The sequence below is a fragment of the Oncorhynchus mykiss genome, chromosome 15 (assembly GCF_057628025.1).
Source record: "Oncorhynchus mykiss isolate SJ-2025 chromosome 15, ASM5762802v1, whole genome shotgun sequence".
Classification (NCBI taxonomy): domain Eukaryota; kingdom Metazoa; phylum Chordata; class Actinopteri; order Salmoniformes; family Salmonidae; genus Oncorhynchus; species Oncorhynchus mykiss.
Window position 1 is genome coordinate 54,535,233 of NC_143036.1, and position 17,285 is coordinate 54,552,517.

At 45.5% G+C, this 17,285-nt stretch overlaps 2 protein-coding genes across 4 annotated transcripts in view; both read right to left on the reverse strand.

Moving 5' to 3' along the window:
• The window catches only part of creb3l2 (cAMP responsive element binding protein 3 like 2), a 28,222-nt gene extending 14,024 nt beyond the window's left edge, over nucleotides 1–14,198 (reverse strand). The window contains exon 1 of the mRNA XM_021563548.3: nucleotides 13,430–14,198. Coding sequence (XP_021419223.3) covers nucleotides 13,430–13,528 — 99 coding nt within the window. The 5' untranslated portion in view covers nucleotides 13,529–14,198. The remainder of the gene's footprint in view (nucleotides 1–13,429) is intronic.
• Nucleotides 14,199–14,531: 333 nt separating this feature from the next.
• On the reverse strand, nucleotides 14,532–17,196 carry LOC110490261 (single-stranded DNA-binding protein, mitochondrial). 3 transcript variants are annotated; one of them, XM_021563550.3, is made up of 6 exons: nucleotides 17,065–17,196; nucleotides 16,461–16,533; nucleotides 16,283–16,340; nucleotides 15,879–16,107; nucleotides 15,566–15,654; nucleotides 14,532–15,470 (listed from the first exon to the last, which is right to left on the reverse strand). In XM_021563550.3, the coding sequence occupies exons 2-6, from the start codon at nucleotides 16,482–16,484 to the stop codon at nucleotides 15,424–15,426; spliced, it is 447 nt and encodes a 148-aa protein (XP_021419225.1). In that variant the 5' UTR covers nucleotides 16,485–16,533; nucleotides 17,065–17,196; the 3' UTR covers nucleotides 14,532–15,423. The 3 variants fall into 3 exon arrangements, with proteins under 3 accessions (XP_021419225.1, XP_021419226.1, XP_021419224.1); XM_021563551.3 differs by having other exon boundaries at nucleotides 16,461–16,505; nucleotides 17,065–17,125; XM_021563549.3 differs by lacking the exons at nucleotides 16,461–16,533; nucleotides 17,065–17,196 and having other exon boundaries at nucleotides 16,283–16,367.
• Between the last annotated feature and the right edge of the window lie 89 nt (nucleotides 17,197–17,285).

Sequence of the window (17,285 nt, forward strand, 5' to 3'; positions counted from 1 at the left end):
TAGACGAGGAGGAGGAAGAAGAGGAGGAGAAGGGAGGAGAGGAATTGATCTCTGGCAGTCTTCTATGGTGTTGGAGGTCTCTAGGGAGAGGTTAGACTCTGTGGAGGCCTACTGAACCACAACCCTCTCCCTCTCTGTCATTACCTTGGCTATTCAGGGACATAAAATGGAGGAGGGGGTTGTGGTGGTGTGTGAGGCCTAGGCGTGCAGGGGGATGTGGGTCATTGGGTTGGGCTCCCTCTGGTCCAGAGGTGCTACTGTTGCTCCTGATGGGAGAGAATGACTCTTTGTCTCAGGCCTGGCACGGTGGGAGCTGGGGTGGGGGTGAGGGAGTGGGGGTGAGGGATGGGTGAGGTAATGAGGTGTTGTTAGGGGTGTTTGGGTGAGGGGTTGTAACCTAACTCTCTGACTCCATCTCCAACAGGTAGACGGACGGTTTCTGCACAACCACATACCCACACGACAGAGTAGGGCCTACGGGGCTACGGTTGGATTACAGGCAACATCCGCACCGAGCTAAAGGCTAGAGCTGCCGCTTTCAAGGAGCACGACACTAATCCGGACGGTTATAAGAAATCCTGCTATGCACTCAGACGAATCATCAAACAGGCAAAGCTTCAATACAGGACTAAGATTGAATCCTACTACACCGGCTCTGAAATGGACTACAAAAGGGAAACCCAGCCGCGAGCTGCCCTATGACGCGAGCCTACCAGACGAGCTAAATGCCTTTTATGCTCGCTTCGAGGCAAGCAACACTGAAGCATGCATGAGAGCACCAGCTGTTCCGGATGACTGTTTGATCGCGCCCTCCGGAGCTGATGTGAGCAAGACCTTTAAATAGGTCAACATTCACAAGGCCGCGGGGCCAGATGGATTACCAGGACGTATACTCAGAGCACGTGCGGACCACCTGGCAAGTGACTTCCCTGACATTTTCAACCTGTAATACCTACATGTTTCAAGTAGACCACCACTAAATGATTACCGCCCCGTAGTACTCAAGTCGGTAGCCATGAAGTGCTTTGAGAGGCTGGTCATGACTCACATCAACTCCATCAACCAAGAAGCCCTAGACCCACTCAAATTCGCATACCGCCCCAACAGATCCACAGACGACGCAATCTCATCCCACCTGGACAAAAGGAACACCTATGTGAGAAGGCTGTTCTTTGACTAGAGCTCAGCACTCAACACCATAGTGCCCACAAAGCTCATTGCTAAGCTAAGGACCCTGGAACTAAACACCTCCCTCTGCAACTGGATCCTAGACTTCCTAACGGACCGCCCCCAAGTGGTAACAGTAGGCAACAACACATCTGCCATGCTGATCCTCAACACTTGGGCCCCTCAGGGGTGTCTGCTTAGTCTCTCCTGTACTCCCTGTTCACCCATGACTGCGTGGCCAAGCACGACTCCAACACCATCATTAAGTTTGCTGACAACACAACAGTGGTAGGCCTGATCACCAACAATGATGAGACAGTCTATAGGGAGGAGGTCAGAGAACTGGCAGTGTGGTTTCAGGACAACAACCTCTCCCTCAATGTGAACAAGACAAAAGAGCTGATCGTGGACTACAGGAGAAGGAGGGCCAAACAGGCCCCCATTAACATCAACGGGGCTGTAGTGCCGCGGGTCGAGAGTTTCAAGTTCCTTGGCGTCCACATCAACAAACTATCATGTTCCAAACACACCAAGAAAGGGCACGACAACACCTTTTCCCCCACAGGAGACATGGGTCCCCAGATCTTCAAAGTGTTCTACAGCTGCACCATCGAGAGTATCCTGACCGGTTGCATCCCCACCTGGTATGGCAACTGCTCGGCATCCGACCACAAGGCGCTACAGAGGGTACTGCGTACGGCCCAGTACATCACTGGGACCACGTTTCTTGCCACCCGGGACCTATATACTAGGCGGTGTCAGATGAAGGCCCAAAAAATTGTCAAAGACTCGTTATCCAAGTCATAAACTGTTCTCTCAGCTACCGTAGGGCAAGCATTACCGGAGCGCCAAGTCTAGTTGCAAAAGGCTCATTAACAGCTTCTACCACCAAGCTTCTACCACCAAGCCATAAGACTGCTGAACAATTAATAAAATGGCCACCCGGATTATGTACATTGACCCCCCCCCCCTCCTTTGCTTTTACACTGCTGCTACCCGCTGTTTATTATCTATGCATAGTCACTTTACCGCTACCTAAACTCAGCAACAACAAAAAACGTTCTCTCACTGTCAACTGCGTTTATTTCAGCAAACTTAACATGTGTAAATATTTGTATGAACATAACAAGATTCAACAACTGAGACATAAACTGAACAAGTTCCATAGACATGTGACTAACAGAAAATTGAATAGTGTGTCCCTGAACAAAGGGGGGGTCAAAATCAAAAATAACAGTCAGTATCTGGTGTGGCCACCAGCTGCGAGATGTTACCCCACTCTTCCACCAAGGCACCTGCAAGTTCCCGGACATTTCTGGGGGGAATGGCCCTAGCCCTCACCCTCCGATCCAACAAGTCCCAGACGTGCTCAATGGGATTGAGATCCAGGCTCTTCGCTGGACATGGCAGAACACTGACATTCCTGTGTTGCAGGAAATCACGCACAGAACGAGCAGTATGGCTGGTGGCATTGTCCTGCTGGAGGGTCATGTCAGGATGGGCCTGCAGGAAGGGTGAGGTTGCCTGCAATGACAACAAGCTCAGTCCGATGATGCTGTGACACACCGCCCCAGACCATGATGCTCCACCTCCAAATCGATCCCGCTCCAGAGTACAGGCCTCGGTGTAACACTCGTTCCTTCGACGATAAACGTGAATCTGACCATCACCCCTGGTGAAACAAAACCGCGACTCGTCAGGAAGAGCACTTTTTGCCAGTCCTGTCTGGTTTGTGCACATAGGCGACGTTGTTGCCGGTGATGTCTGGTGGGGACCTGCCTTACAACGACCGTTCCACAGGTGCAAGTTCATTAATTGTTTATGGTTCATTGAACAAGCATGGGAAACAGTGTGTAAACCCTTTACAATGAAGATCTGTGAAGTTATTTGGATTTTTATGAATTATCTTTGAAAGACAGGGTCCTGAAAAAGGGACGTTTATTTTTTTGCTGAGTTTGTATGTACAAATTAGCTCAACTAACCTGTAAGCCTGCACATTGACTCAGTACCGGTACCCCATGTATATAGCCTCGTTATTGTCATTTTACTTTTTATTTTATTTAGTAAATATTTTCTTAACTCTATTTCTTGAACTGCATTGTTGGCTAAGGGCTTGTAGGTCAGCATTTCATTGTTAAGGTCTACCTGTTGTATTCGGTGTATGTGACAAATACAATTTGATTTGATTGAAGTCGAGAGGGATGAGAAGGGTTTGAAATAATTTTTCTGGTGTTCTGTAATTGCTGACCCTCCAGGGCATACATGTGTGTGTGTTTGTGTGTGTTTAGTGTGCTTCGGCAAAGAGAGGAAGTTGGTTAAGCATGGGGGAAGGGAAGAGGCAGAATTGATGACGCAATGCCTTCCCCTGAAAAAAACAGATGTGCACTGAAAGAGAGAGGAAGAAATTACACTCTCTCACACACACACATATATATATATATATATATATATAAACCATGTCTGTGTGTGTGTGCGCGCATTAGGCTGTACCTTGCCCTGGACTCTTTCTTGTGAACGGACACACTGATAATGACACACACACACACACACACACACACATGTGCATTTCCCTTGGATCCCTTCCATGTGCAACCTAGTCATGTAGCATTAGTCATTGCATCACAGCCAGCACGTCCCTCCTAACTCTAACCCCGAAGACTGATGGCTCAGATAGGAGGCAGGACAGAGTGTCTTCAACAAATGATCAACTCAAAACAACTATGATAAAGACTGAGGCCCTGTTCTGACTGTTGTGGTTGGCTGATATTGGTGTTATTCCCAGCAGGAATGAACACACTCCAGGCCTGGAGCTCCAGCTGCGTTTGGGGGTTATCACGGGCTGACGGCAGGACAGAGGCCCAGAAACAGGGCTCCGACTGGGGGTTTAGTGGGGTTTCAGACAGGGGGGGGCTGGGACTGAAGGGACCAACTGAAGCCAGGGTTGTGTTCCTGTCCTTTGGACCAATGCAATGCTACGATCCAATCCCATGGTCATGCTCCACAGAATTATTTTAAACGGAACACTGAACCTCATGCAGTATTCTTCATTTTTAAAAGTTGTGACCATTAATTTCGACCAAACACGACCGCTATGTGACCCAGTTCTCCCCCTCTGGGCAGGGTGAAGGGTCAGGGGTCAGAATGACCGATGAGACCCACTGATTGGATAGGATTAGGTGGAGTGGGGTAGGGGGTTGTCTGTCATTCCAGGATACTACTACCAGTGGGTGTGACGTTAAACCAGTGTGATGTGTTGACTCTCCACACACTGTGTGTTTCAGAAGATAATCACTAGAAGCAGTCGTGTGAAGTGAGAAGGAAACTACTGCATGACAAAGGACTAGGCTAAATTACATTACTGAAGGGTACATTGACACCACAGGCGGCTGGTGGCGCCTTCATTGAAATGATGGAATGGAATTAATGGAATCAAACACGTGGCTTCCATGTGTTTGATACCAATCTATTTTATTGGATTTATTTTATTTCACCTTTATTTAACCAGGTAGGCAAGTTCTCATTTACAATTGCGACCTGGCCAAGACAAAGCAAAGCAGTTTGACACATACAACAACACAGAGTTACACATGGAGTAAAACAAACATACAGTCAATAATACAGTAGAAAAATAAGTCTATATACAATGTGAGCAAGTGAGGTGAGATAAGGGAGGTAAAGGCAAAAAAAGGCCATGGTGGCAAAGTAAATACAATATAGCAAGTAAAAACACTGGAATGGTAGATTTGCAGTGGAAGAATGTGCAAAGTAAAGATAGAAATAATGGGGTGCAAAGGAGCAAAATAAATACAGTAGGGGATGAGGTAGTTGTTTGGGCTAAATTATAGATGGGCTATGTACAGGTGCAGTAAGCACCAGCTGTCAGTACAGGTGCTGCTCTGACAGCTGGTGCTTAAAGCTAGTGAGGGAAATAAGTGTTTCCAGTTTCCAGATTTTTGTAGTTTGTTCCAGTCATTGGCAGCAGAGAACTGAAAGGAGAGGCGGCCAAAGGAAAAATTGGTTTTGGGGGTGACCAGAGATATACCTGCTGGAGCGTGTGCTACAGGTGGGTGATGCTATGGTGACCAGCGAGCTGAGATAAGGGGGACTTTACCTAGCAGGGTCTTGTAGATGACATGGAGCCAGTGGGTTTGGCCACGAGTATGAAGCGAGGGCCAGCCAACGAGAGCGTAGAGGTCGCAGTGGTGGGTAGTATATGGGGCTTTGGTGACAAAACGGATGGCACTGTGACAGACTGCATCCAATTTATTGATTAGATTGTTGGAGGCTATTAGATTGAGTAGATTGTTGGAGGCTACAGTTTTACAAGGGTATGTTTGGCAGCATGAGTGAAGGATGCTTTGTTGCGAAATAGGAAGCCAATTCTAGATGTAACTTTGGATTGGAGATGTTTGATGTGAGTCTGGAAGGAGAGTTTACAGTCTAACCAGACACCTAGGTATTTGTAGTTGTCTATTCACTCCATTCCAAAATGTCTTATGATCCGTCCTCCTCTCACCGCCTCCTGTGAGTGACACCCTATTGCCCATATAGTGCACTACTTTGAAAAGCAATTCACTTTATGGGAAAGTGTGTATCCTATGTGGTTGGGGAGGGCAGTTGGATCTGGAAAAGAAGACTTTAAAAACTAGCCTAAAAAATGTGGATGAAAGTAGTGAAAATGTATATTTGTTGGTGATGAATTTCAGATCGTCTTAATGACTGACCGTTGAGCTCGTGAGTTGAACATCCTCGGGGTCAGAGTTCAGACAGTGACTCACAGTGTTAACAGACACACACACACCCTTGACAGTCAGACTAAGCAGCAAAGATCTGAAATGGAAAGAGGGAGGGAGGGAGGGAGGGAGGGAGGGAGGGAGGGAGGGAGGGAGGGAGGGAGAGAGAGAGAGATACAAGAGTGTGGAAGATGACTAGTGTCTGGAAAACTCTCCCTCTCTCTTTCTCTTCCCGCCTCCCATGGTTTCCTACCAAGGCAGCTTAATTGAGTCCAGAACTCGCACACCCCGCTTCAGTGACATTTCACTTTTTCCAGGCCTGTTCTGACACAGTGACCGGCCATGCAGTCACTCTGCCCCACTGACGTCCTTCAACTGTTGATCAAGCGTTCTCTCTGTGCGAGTGTAGTGGGTTTGGTTCCATTGAGTCACAGTCCCCTTCAACATAAAGGGCGTCCAGTGAAAGGCTTTACAAGCCTGCTGAGAGAAACAACTTGTTCAACCATGCATTTATTAAGTTGTTCTGAAAGCACTCAATTACATGTCTCTCTGAATAACATCGTCTAATAGGAAAATGATGTCAACGTGAAAAACGCAGGGAGAGAGAGGCATCAGAGAGGTGAAGGAGCTGTGTTTAGACTATGGGGCAGGAGCAGGCATGTTCATCCTTGACTGTCCCTTCCCCCACCCTCCCCCGAGGGTCAAGAGGAGGAAAAGGAGGAAGGATAGAGGAAGCAGTACGTTAAAGGGTTAAAAAGTGAGCAGGTGAGAGAGATGGAAGGGACGGAGGACATGGAGTTAAAACTTGTGAACAGGAAATGGGTTCCAGGTGAGAAAAGAAAAAAAAAACGACTTTTAAAACACAAACCACTGAGCCCTGACAAAATGTCTGCCGCTCTCCTAAACAGCTTCGTCGGTGAATGTAGGGCTGCACAGATATCAGTGGTAAGGCGACACAGAGAGCAGGGAAATATGAGTACAGAGAGTCACTGGATCGTGTTGTAGAACTCTGATTACTAGGTCAAACTATATCCTTACTAGGCTACTGTTGATTTGGCTCCTCTCCCCGTTTAGGGCTGGGACACCATGCCCTACTCTAAAAAGAAACATAGCCAACACCCAGTACACACACACACACACACACACACAGTACCAGTTAACAGCTAACCGGGGCCTCAAGCGAGGGAAAGAAAGGGTGAGTGTAAATGTAGCTGTGCTGTAGAGCGTGGAAGCTAGCTGCTGTGGGTTCGGAGTAATGACCCCTCTCACACACACTAATTACAACCCTACAGCAACTACGAATGTCCGGCTTCAGAACAGAAGAAAAGCTCAACGGAGTGTGGAGGAAGACTTCACAGTGGGAGGGGTTGGAGACACCCTGGTCAAGAGTAGTGCACTAGAAAAGGGAAAGGGTGCCATTTCCAAAGCAGACATGGTTATAGAGCAGCCATTGCCATGGTTACGTGACAGGATGTTGAGCATGGTACAGGTACCTTCCAGTATCAAAGATGGTTTCCCTTCAATAAGGATTGATGAAGTATGAGGAAGAGGCATGCAACACAACACCATAAGCCAGGAAGTAGAAGACCCCTCATTTTTCAGAGGTTATCTTTCCAATCTGTTATTGTTATTGTTTGAGTATTGCAAATGTTTCCTTTTGTCTAAAGAACCAGAATATCAAGTAAAGCACCTCACCCTTGAGCTTATTTAAGTGACGGGTGTTGTTGTTAGGCCCGAGACGAAGTCGAACCAGGTCAATATGTCCTCCAAACCTCGGCTTCGAGGGCTTTATCACATTTATACAATGGGTTACCAGCATATTCAAATAATGATTGACATATTTATATTATAAAAGGTTATTTTGATTAATTTATTCATACTTTTTCGTCCTTCCACAAGATATAGTCCCGACACAAATCTAAGGTTGCTACCCAAGCCGGCTGGTCGTTCGTTCTGTTGGTTCGGTTACCAGAGACGCGACCCAGTCCAAAAAGACTGAACCCAGTTCAGTCTTTTTGTTCTGTATCTATGGACGAGACCCAGTCGTTCGTTCTAAATGTTCCATTGCCATACTGGCTGGCAACGTTGTTATCCCATGCTTGCTAGCTAGCCAACTACGACTAACTTACAGTCACGTCAAACAGTGCAGACAGAATAACAGCAAAGTAGCTGCAGTTGTTTAAGCTGTTTTCTAGTGACATTTATTTGGATACATCCATAACAATGAGCTAATGAGGCACGATTTCACCTGGCAGAAAAAATGTGCTCTCTCGTTAGGACACTTGTTCAGACAAGCTAACCTACAACACAGCTAACACAATCACATCAAACTGAAACTGGAAAGACTGCAAACTAGCTGCACTTCCTTTCGTTTTACCTGTTTTCTATTGATAGTTCTTAGTTCTTCTTCTTCTTCAATCGAATGTTTGGACAAACCTACTCATTCAAGGGTTTTTCTTCATTTTCTACATTGTAGAGTAATAGTGAAGACATCACAACTATGAAATAACACATTTGGAATCATGTCGTAACAAAAAAAAAGTGTTTAACAAATTAAAATCTATTTTATATTTGAGATTCTTCAAAGTAGCCACCCTTCGCCTTGATGACAGCTTTGCACACGCTTGGCATTCTCTCAACCATTTTCTTCTTAATGCGTTTGAAATAAAGAAAAATCCTGGAATGAGTAGGTGTGTCCAATCTTTTGACTGGTACTGTATATCCATAAAAATGATGCCGATTCATGATTTCGACTGGCTGAGAAAAGTTGCCTTCCTGTCTGTCTCACCCCGACACGTTCATTACGATGGGACATCTGGAAATCGAATTTGAATATTGAAACAATGGTGAAAATGTCGGAGAGACAGACCGTAAGGTTTATACAAATCTCTGCTGTTGAAAACAAAATGTTAGTCTAAAAGAAATGTGAGATAATGCCTAGATGCTTTTTATAGTGGAGATCAGGTTGATAAATTGCCTGGCTGGGCTGATGAGACAGTGGATTGCGCAGTCAGATGGAACAGAGTAAATAGGCATTTTAACGTCATAGATTTAGCCGGTGGGATCTTGTGGAATAGACACCGGCTGGAATGCGGTTTTAACCAATCAGCATTCAGGATTAGAACCACCTGTTGTATAAAACAGAATAGCAACACGACATGAATGATACTGGATCTAAATATCTGCTGGAGAGGAATATGATTTGTTGCTGATGATCAAAGCACCTACATGCCTGGGAGGAATGACTGACAGTAATGACTGACAGTGACATGCAGTGGGAGGGAAGAAAGAGCTGGGGAATGACACAGGGGTAGGGCTGGAACAGGGACAAACAAATACCGCACACTTCAAAGCACATCATCATCACATACAAATCTGATTGATTGGCTGTCTAATATATGCAAAGGACACGGTACTTAACACACTCCCTTTCATGTGAATGTTTCTCACACACACACACACACACACACACACACACACACACACACACACACACACACACACACACACACACACACCACCAAATCAGTGCACGTCCTCTCCCACGGAAATGATCCTCTCCTGAAATGAAGGAGTTGATATTGAATAGAATAAGGTTAGGGCAGTGAGTGAATGTGGCCTTGTATGTGAGTGTGTATGTGTGTGCTTGCATTCACACGTGTGCCGTGTGTGTGTGTGTGTGTGTCCCAGACTGTGACCCTCCCTCCCAGCAGACGTCACACAGACGGCCCTTTCAGCCTGGCGGAGAGAGAGAGAGAGAGAAAGAGGGGGGGGGGGCATGTTATGACGGGCCACACAGGATCAGGCTGCCCTGCCCCAGTGGAGAACAGGCATCACTCTGTACACACACACACAGCATGAGAGAGCCCGCTCTGTTTGACTAGCCGTGTGTGCGTGTGTGCGTGAGTGTGCGCCCTTTCCTTCATAGGCATGTCCAACCGGCATATACAGTACTGAGAGAGAAAGAAAGAGGGCTCTATTAAAGTAAGACTGCCAACCGTACCCTCCACCTACCCCCTCCTAATACACCTCTGAGCTGATTGATGTACTGCACTGTATCATTCTTTTCTGACCCTGCTGATCATTTATGAACATTTGAACATCTTGGCCATGTTCTGTTATAATCTCCACCCGGCACAGCCAGAAGAGGACTGGCCACCCCTCATAGCCTGGTTCCTCTCTAGGTTTCTTCCTAGGTTCTGGCCTTTCTAGGGCTTTTTCCTAGCCACTGTGCTTCTAACCTGCATTGCTTGCTGTTTGAGGTTTTAGGCTGGGTTTTCAGCTGATGTCAGAAGGGATTTTTCATTCAATTTGAGTTGATATGTCCTCTGGCGACCAACTTTCTCAGAGAGAAAATATTTGCATGACACCACAGGGGAGGTTTCAGTAACCTGGAGTAGGATAACCAAACCTGCAGGTCAGGGTGATCCTGCCGCCTCTGGTTCCGCTCCACAACACTGAGATCAGTTTAAACCAGTCGTAGCGTTTCCACTGAACACTCCTAGACATAATGGTTTCTGAATATGTCCACGTGTTAATATACTACACAAGACACATCTAGAAAGTATTGTTACCAGTCAGACACATAGGAGGTACAATCTGTCCACTCAGGCCTATCTCTGCTCCCTGGCCTCTCCTGTAGCTCTCACTCGTTCTAAATATGGACAGAACAAACACAGCGGCAGACGTGTTGGTTTTGGGCATACAGACGTTCTCCTGTGGGCCGGTGGCTTCAGATTTATGAATCTTAGACCTCGGACTTCCTGTCATCCAAATGCCTAGGCAGGCTGAGCTGAACTAGCAGAGCTGTTAATGGACTTTCCCGAGCTAAATCACCGCTGTGACCTCACTGACTCAGTCGTGATAGGCTCGTTCACCAAAGACGCCTTCTCTGTTCTCTTCAGCAGCTCTAACAGTACAGTCTGCGTGCTATCTAGAACCTAAAAGGGTTCTTCGGCAGTCCCCATTGGAGAACCCTTTGAAGAACCCTTTTCGGTTCCAGGTAGAAGCCTTCTGGTTCCAGGAAGAAACATTTTGGCTTCTACGTAGAACCCTTTCCACAGAGAGTTCTACATGGAACCAAAAAGGGTTATCTTAAGAAGAACCCTTTTGGAACCCACTTTTTCTAGGAGTGTAGCGACAAAACAATGTTCTCGATCTGTCGCTCGGCAGATTCAGGGACGAGACTCCATAGACAAGACAACTTTGGAATTTCATCATCATCATCAACACACACTGTGCCTTACAAGGCTGCAAAACAGCAATAAATACCCTTTGGTCCAACCTTTACAGAGAGAGAAGTGCAAGGCTGACAGCGTGATAGTGATAGTGTCTGAGAGAGGACGCATAGTTAGCATATCTACGACTAATAAAAGCCATAAAAAAGTGGAGAATGTAAGTTCCACAGTAGGGCTGTGAAAGAACGGTGAGGGCAACAATCGGAACTTCACTTCAAACTGCTCTCAGGAAAGTACACACAGGGATGGTAAATGACAGAGTATTATAAACCCATAGATTTATGACTAGGATCCTAGGGAGTTCCTCCTTTGATCGTCACACAAGACTGCGACTTGATTAGTATATATAGAACGGTTGGTAGGCTGTAACGCAGAACTTAAATGGTGTTTGTGCGTAGACGGGAGGAGATGAATCATGTCTGGAAAATGTAGGATAGAAACAAAGCAATACTGCAGCTGTCTGATAATAGGCAGGGTAAACCACGGGATTTGACGAATAAGACAAAAAAACAGGCCCCAGGTGCATGACCACGAACAGCGACACATTCTAGATGTTTGCGAAAAACCGGACTTCTAGCTCTTCGTAAATATTTGGGCAGAGATATTTTTTCCCTTGAGATCTCCTCTGGCAGCAAAAACCACATCAGTGTCTGTCATCAAGTCTGAATGAGCTTTTCTGCCAAAAGTCAGCCAACTGCCGTTCCATTATGTTGCCTTCGCTACGGGCAAATGTCATGCTGTTGTTTCTCTAAGGACTGATCGGCCCTGGGTATATAAGACAAACATGTAATAGAAATAACCGCTGTGTGTGACTGTCCTTCAGACTGACTATCTCCGAGCAGTCGTCTATGAAGAGCGGATGGGGTTTCTCTGAACGGGGTGTGAGTGGTGTGGATAGGTCGTTGTGGAGAGGAGATGTGATGACGCCACCTCAAAAAAAGACTAGCTGCGTTATCGTGTTGAGAAACAAGAGCTACGTAGACCTGCATGAGGCACGAGTAGCGAAGAGAGCACTGTGCAAATGGAATTAGTCCGGGATTGAGCTGACATCTGCGGCCTCCTCGAATGTGGCGCGTTGCCTTTAAAAGGGTGCAACTGCAGACACGGCGTGATTGGATTGAATTCCGTCCTCGCGAATCCATAGAAGTAGAATGACATAAAACGACTCATTCTATTTCAATGTAAAGCCCAGACGTCTGTTCAACGGCCAGTCTTGATAATGTTGATTCAACGTCGGTTTGTACTCAGTGGGAGGGAGTTGCAGAGAGATGTGCCCTTCTCCCTGATGGGAGATCCAGATGGGAGTCTCAAGAGTACACACACATACATACCAATCAGTACCAGGGGAGGTGAGAGCTCAGCTCTGCAGCTGAGAACAGTTTGCATTGTTGTGAGAAATGCCATGTCAACAAACCCCGGGGAGAGAAAGTGAGAGTGTGTGTGTGTGTGTAGGCTTCAAACCCAAGGAATGGGGGGGGGGGGGGCATGGACGACTTGAACAAAGACACTGCTCTGTTCTCGTGCCATCTGAGAATATCAACCTCTCCTCCGCTCACACACACAGCCTGCTACTCACTCTCTCACACAGAGGTTGTACAGTTTCTTCTCACATGGCCTGTGGATTTACTTTTCCCACAGGCTGCATGGATCTGCAGGTCTGTGGACACAGTTCCCTCTGCTGTGAGTTAATAACAATGGCTTTGCTGAGTTATGTTACAGTGCAATGTGCATGCTGGAGTTCGAGAACATTGGAACTGGGAATGTGTAGACAGACGGCAGAAGGGTTGACTTGGTCCCGATACACAGAAATAAAAGCGGCATGGTGTGGGTTCACTGACGTTTTAAGATTCCAGCTAGTGTCCCTAATCTAGGGCATTGGCGGAAGAAGTAAGGAAATGTCGTCAGTCACACCAAATCTAGACAGTGGAGAAAGTCTCAGTTTAGTGTGTCTGGTTCCCATACTCTGAGCCAGCTGGATCCATCATTATCCGTCACCCCAAACCAAATAACTGATAAATTAGCCCATCGACCGAGCTCACTCGTGTGGTGTCTAAGTAGGACAATAAATAGGCTAATCATAGTTTGCATTGAAAACAGCAGTGACTCAATTGAAAATCATATAATAAAAAAATTAAAAAACGGATGAATTTGACGGATGGCATATATTCACTATCAGCCCAGTGAAACCTCGAGAACCTTGGTATGGTAATCAATAATAAAAGTGCTATTGACAAGTGTGGCAGTGCCATAGCGGTTCGTAGTGTTTATAATATTTGCCTATCTGTAACTTACTGTGCTGTATAAGACGTGTTCGTTTTCCCCAGGCTCCGACAGCTCGCTGAGATTCCTATCCCAGTGTAAAAAGGACTCAGTACTGTCCAATATTTCCATCCTTGGCGATGCGACCGCTCTGATTCACAATGCGTCGTTAGATGAGGACAGTTCCCTTGATGATACTTTGCAGCGCAGATAGCAAATACACTCCTTCACCCACCTTGCAGCGATTCCAACCGCAGAATGTTACTTTTTACTCCGTCCACGCACAACTTCAGTGAAGAAACGTAGTTAAATTGATGTCGCTACAACGACGTAATACACGCAGTAGTGCTGCCAACAAAACGGTTGTCCCCGAATTACAATATTTAAAAAAGGGTGAAGAATAGAGCAAGGCTGCCCCGTGTTGGGTATTGTTTATTTTCTTGGCACAGAGTTTGTATGGACTTTTTCTTCCTCGTATTCCTTGATGAAGTTTGCTACCCACGTCCAGAGCAGACCAGACAGGCAGGAATGCGGGTGGGGGCAGGGAGAAGAGTAGCGACATCTAATCAGACTAAAAACCCTACAGTGTTTGCATCTCACGATAAATGGCAACATACATTACAATGGATGTACATTTAGCGCAACACCTACAATGTATATGGAGACTGTTCGCATGAACACTTCGCAATAATTTCGGTCAGAAATTAATAGGGAATTTTACAACTGAGAAAGACCTGCTCCTGTCCATCTGCGTCAAAACCAATCAAACGAGTCCTTCTATTCAGACCGTCTGTGATTGAACAGGGTCCGCGACCAATCCAAAGGCTTTGAGCCCGAGTCTTTGATTGGCAAGCGAATAAGCCAATTAAATAATATCAACGTTATTTTTTTGTAACAAATCAGAGAAAGACAAGAATTCTTCGTTCTTAAACACTGCCTCCCCGGAAATGCAAATCAACCAATCAAGTTAAAGCCTCAAAAAAAAAACGCTTGAATAGCCAACTTTATGCTGCAATAACTTCAACCGCAACTCTAGAGTGGTCTGCCAAGGAACAGGTCAAAGAGGACATTCTGCGAAGAAACATGAAATTATTCCACTAATGTGTGGATATTGAAATTAAGAGAAAGGCAAAAGTTCTGGGGAAAAAAAATGTATATTCTACATGATACATACAAGTACATTAAAACAACATGCGTACAACATTTGCCCAGACAGAATGGAGGTGAGAATCTGGTGATTTCCGGAAGGGAAAAAAAAAATTATTTTTAAAGTGGAATGAAACCGAAAATAAACAAATAGTTACAAGTTTCAAACTATCTTTGAAATAGAACAGAAAGACATGCTTAGAAGAAAACAGGTGGTATAACATTCAATATGAAACTGGCACAGTCATAGTTTTGGGTTCAGCCTTATGTCAGTCACACATCACCCATTTATTTCTCTCATCTGTGATTTGGCTTCTCTGGGAAAACAAGCATAAGTCCTCACCTTTAAGGCATGATCCTTTTCATCCTGCATTGAACTGCAGTTCCATTAGTTGTACTCCACCAATAATACCACAAATGAGCGTAAACTAAGATTAGTAACAACAATTTTGGTGGCTAAAATACACACGTGTAACCACATGTTTAGGTATACCCTGGTGCACGCAGAGAATGATAGAGTACTTTAATACTCATAAGCATGTTTTAGCATGGGCAGTGCCATTGAGGACATTGACCATTTTGAAGTAGTCAATTGGATGGTACCTCCTATGGGTTAAGGAAGGATCACATGATTCCATCCAGGTCATCAGCCAATTAATTATACTCGTGAGCAAACATTCCATAACTGCAGGTTATCCCCAAACTTGGGTTTATACCCGTTCCAACAACACTCACTCTACAGTCAAGAGAGGTTTTACTCTGTGTTCTGTCCCATTTAGATAGCAGGCACACAGCTCCAACAGTCAGTTGATATATAGACACTAGAGTAGCTACACAGAAAGAGCTCCAGTCTTCCTCCTAGATGAAGAGTGCCACTTCCTTCATTGGTCCCTCCCTCGAATGTTGTCGCTTAAGAATACAATATTGTCTGTAGAAGGGAAAATAATCAAATTTTTTAATTGTTATGAAAATATAATTTCTGTGAATGTGAAATGTGTTTGAGTGGGTGTTCTCCTCTCTCACCTGCAATGATGGTAGTAGCCTGGCGTCTGACGTTGTTCTTGTCTACGTATTCCCCGTAATCCAACTTCCCCTCCACCAGAACCCTCGACCTAGAGCGGAGGCACACAGAACCAAGGAATGTGTTACTGATATAACGTTTTCTGCAGATTGTTATAAGACCAGTTATCACCTGTATGTTTACGGCAAAGACACTTCTAAGTAGATAAGACTGAAAAATATTTACTTATCAGGCTCCTAGTCCCCAGAAAAACAGAAACAGCCTGAGAAATTGACAACCCACAGTATACAGGGTGACACAGAGTGAAGAACATACCCTTTCTTGACATACTGGTAGGCCACATCCCTCAGACCAGGCTTGAAGATTGACACACGATGCCACGTCGTCTTCTGGCTGACATCTCCTGCGGGAGACGTCTCCACGTCCCCGGAGCGCCACATCTCGTTGGTTGCCATGGAGAAAATGGTGACGGGGTTCCGTCCCTCCACCTGTCTCATGACAGGGTCCTGCCCCACGCGGCCCAGCAGCTGGACACGGTTAATCGCTGTGGGGTGGAGGAGGGGGTGCACACATGTCAAAGCCACAGGGGAAGACATTAAGGAGTGCACACGTCAAAGCTATGGGGGAAGAAAGAGGAGCGGACAGACATCAGCTGGTCTGGATTGTTTGTGATCAATAGAGGAGAAACCTGAGAAAGTGCCCTGACAGTCTATACTCACATCTCTCCAGGATCAGGCTGGTGTCTGTAGACTGGTGTCTAACCAGCTGTCTGAAAACCTGCAGGGAAGAGGCATAAAGACGCATTACACTACAATCAGCCAAGGAGTCACAGCCACAAAAGTACAGTAGAGTTGCGATTAAGGGGGAACAGCTGGAGTAGGTGTGTTGCACACTTACCTGTGCTGCTCCGTTTCTCAACATCCCCTCTGTTTGCTGGACGTACTTTATGGCAGTAAAGTGGACAGACAGACTGTAAGAAATAGTATCAAATTGACTTCCTCTCAAGATGATGCGATGAGGATTAGTTAGAGCTTTAATCCTGACTAACAGCCAGCAAGTTACATGGACACAATTGTCTTTATTCTATAGTCACACCTGTCATATTTGGGTAGCTGTCCCAGTGGGTAACGTTATCTAGATATAGTATCATTATTCAAATACCTAAATCTAAGATAATAATAGTAACGTTAGCCTACCGCCTGCTGCTTGAACTATGTATAGTGTGGTTAGCTAGCTACATGGTCTCCACAAAGATCATTTGTATCGCATTATAACCATGTGTAAATGGCTTGCTAACGTTACATTGTAATCTCTACTACTGATGTTACGGTCATGCCCCGCCAGCTCGCTACATTAGTTGCAATGAGAGTGGATAGATAGCTACTAATAGGGAAGAGACATGAACTGCCATAAAAGGTACACTTGTCCCACACATTTTTAGCATGCTTGTTCTTTATCATTATATATATCTAAGGATATACAGAAAGTTCATTCAACTTACATGATGCAGAAACCGAAATCCTCAGTCCATGCTGCTTCCGGTCCGTCGCTAATATAGGTCCGTGGATCATTGTAGAAGGCAATAGACAGTTCCGCTCATACTTGGGGCTGGATCAAATACTTTCAAATGACCATTTTTAAGTTGATGATGAAGAATTATATATGTGGGGGACATTACATAACCTGTAGGTTTTATTTCCAAATAGTATGGATGTTGTCTCC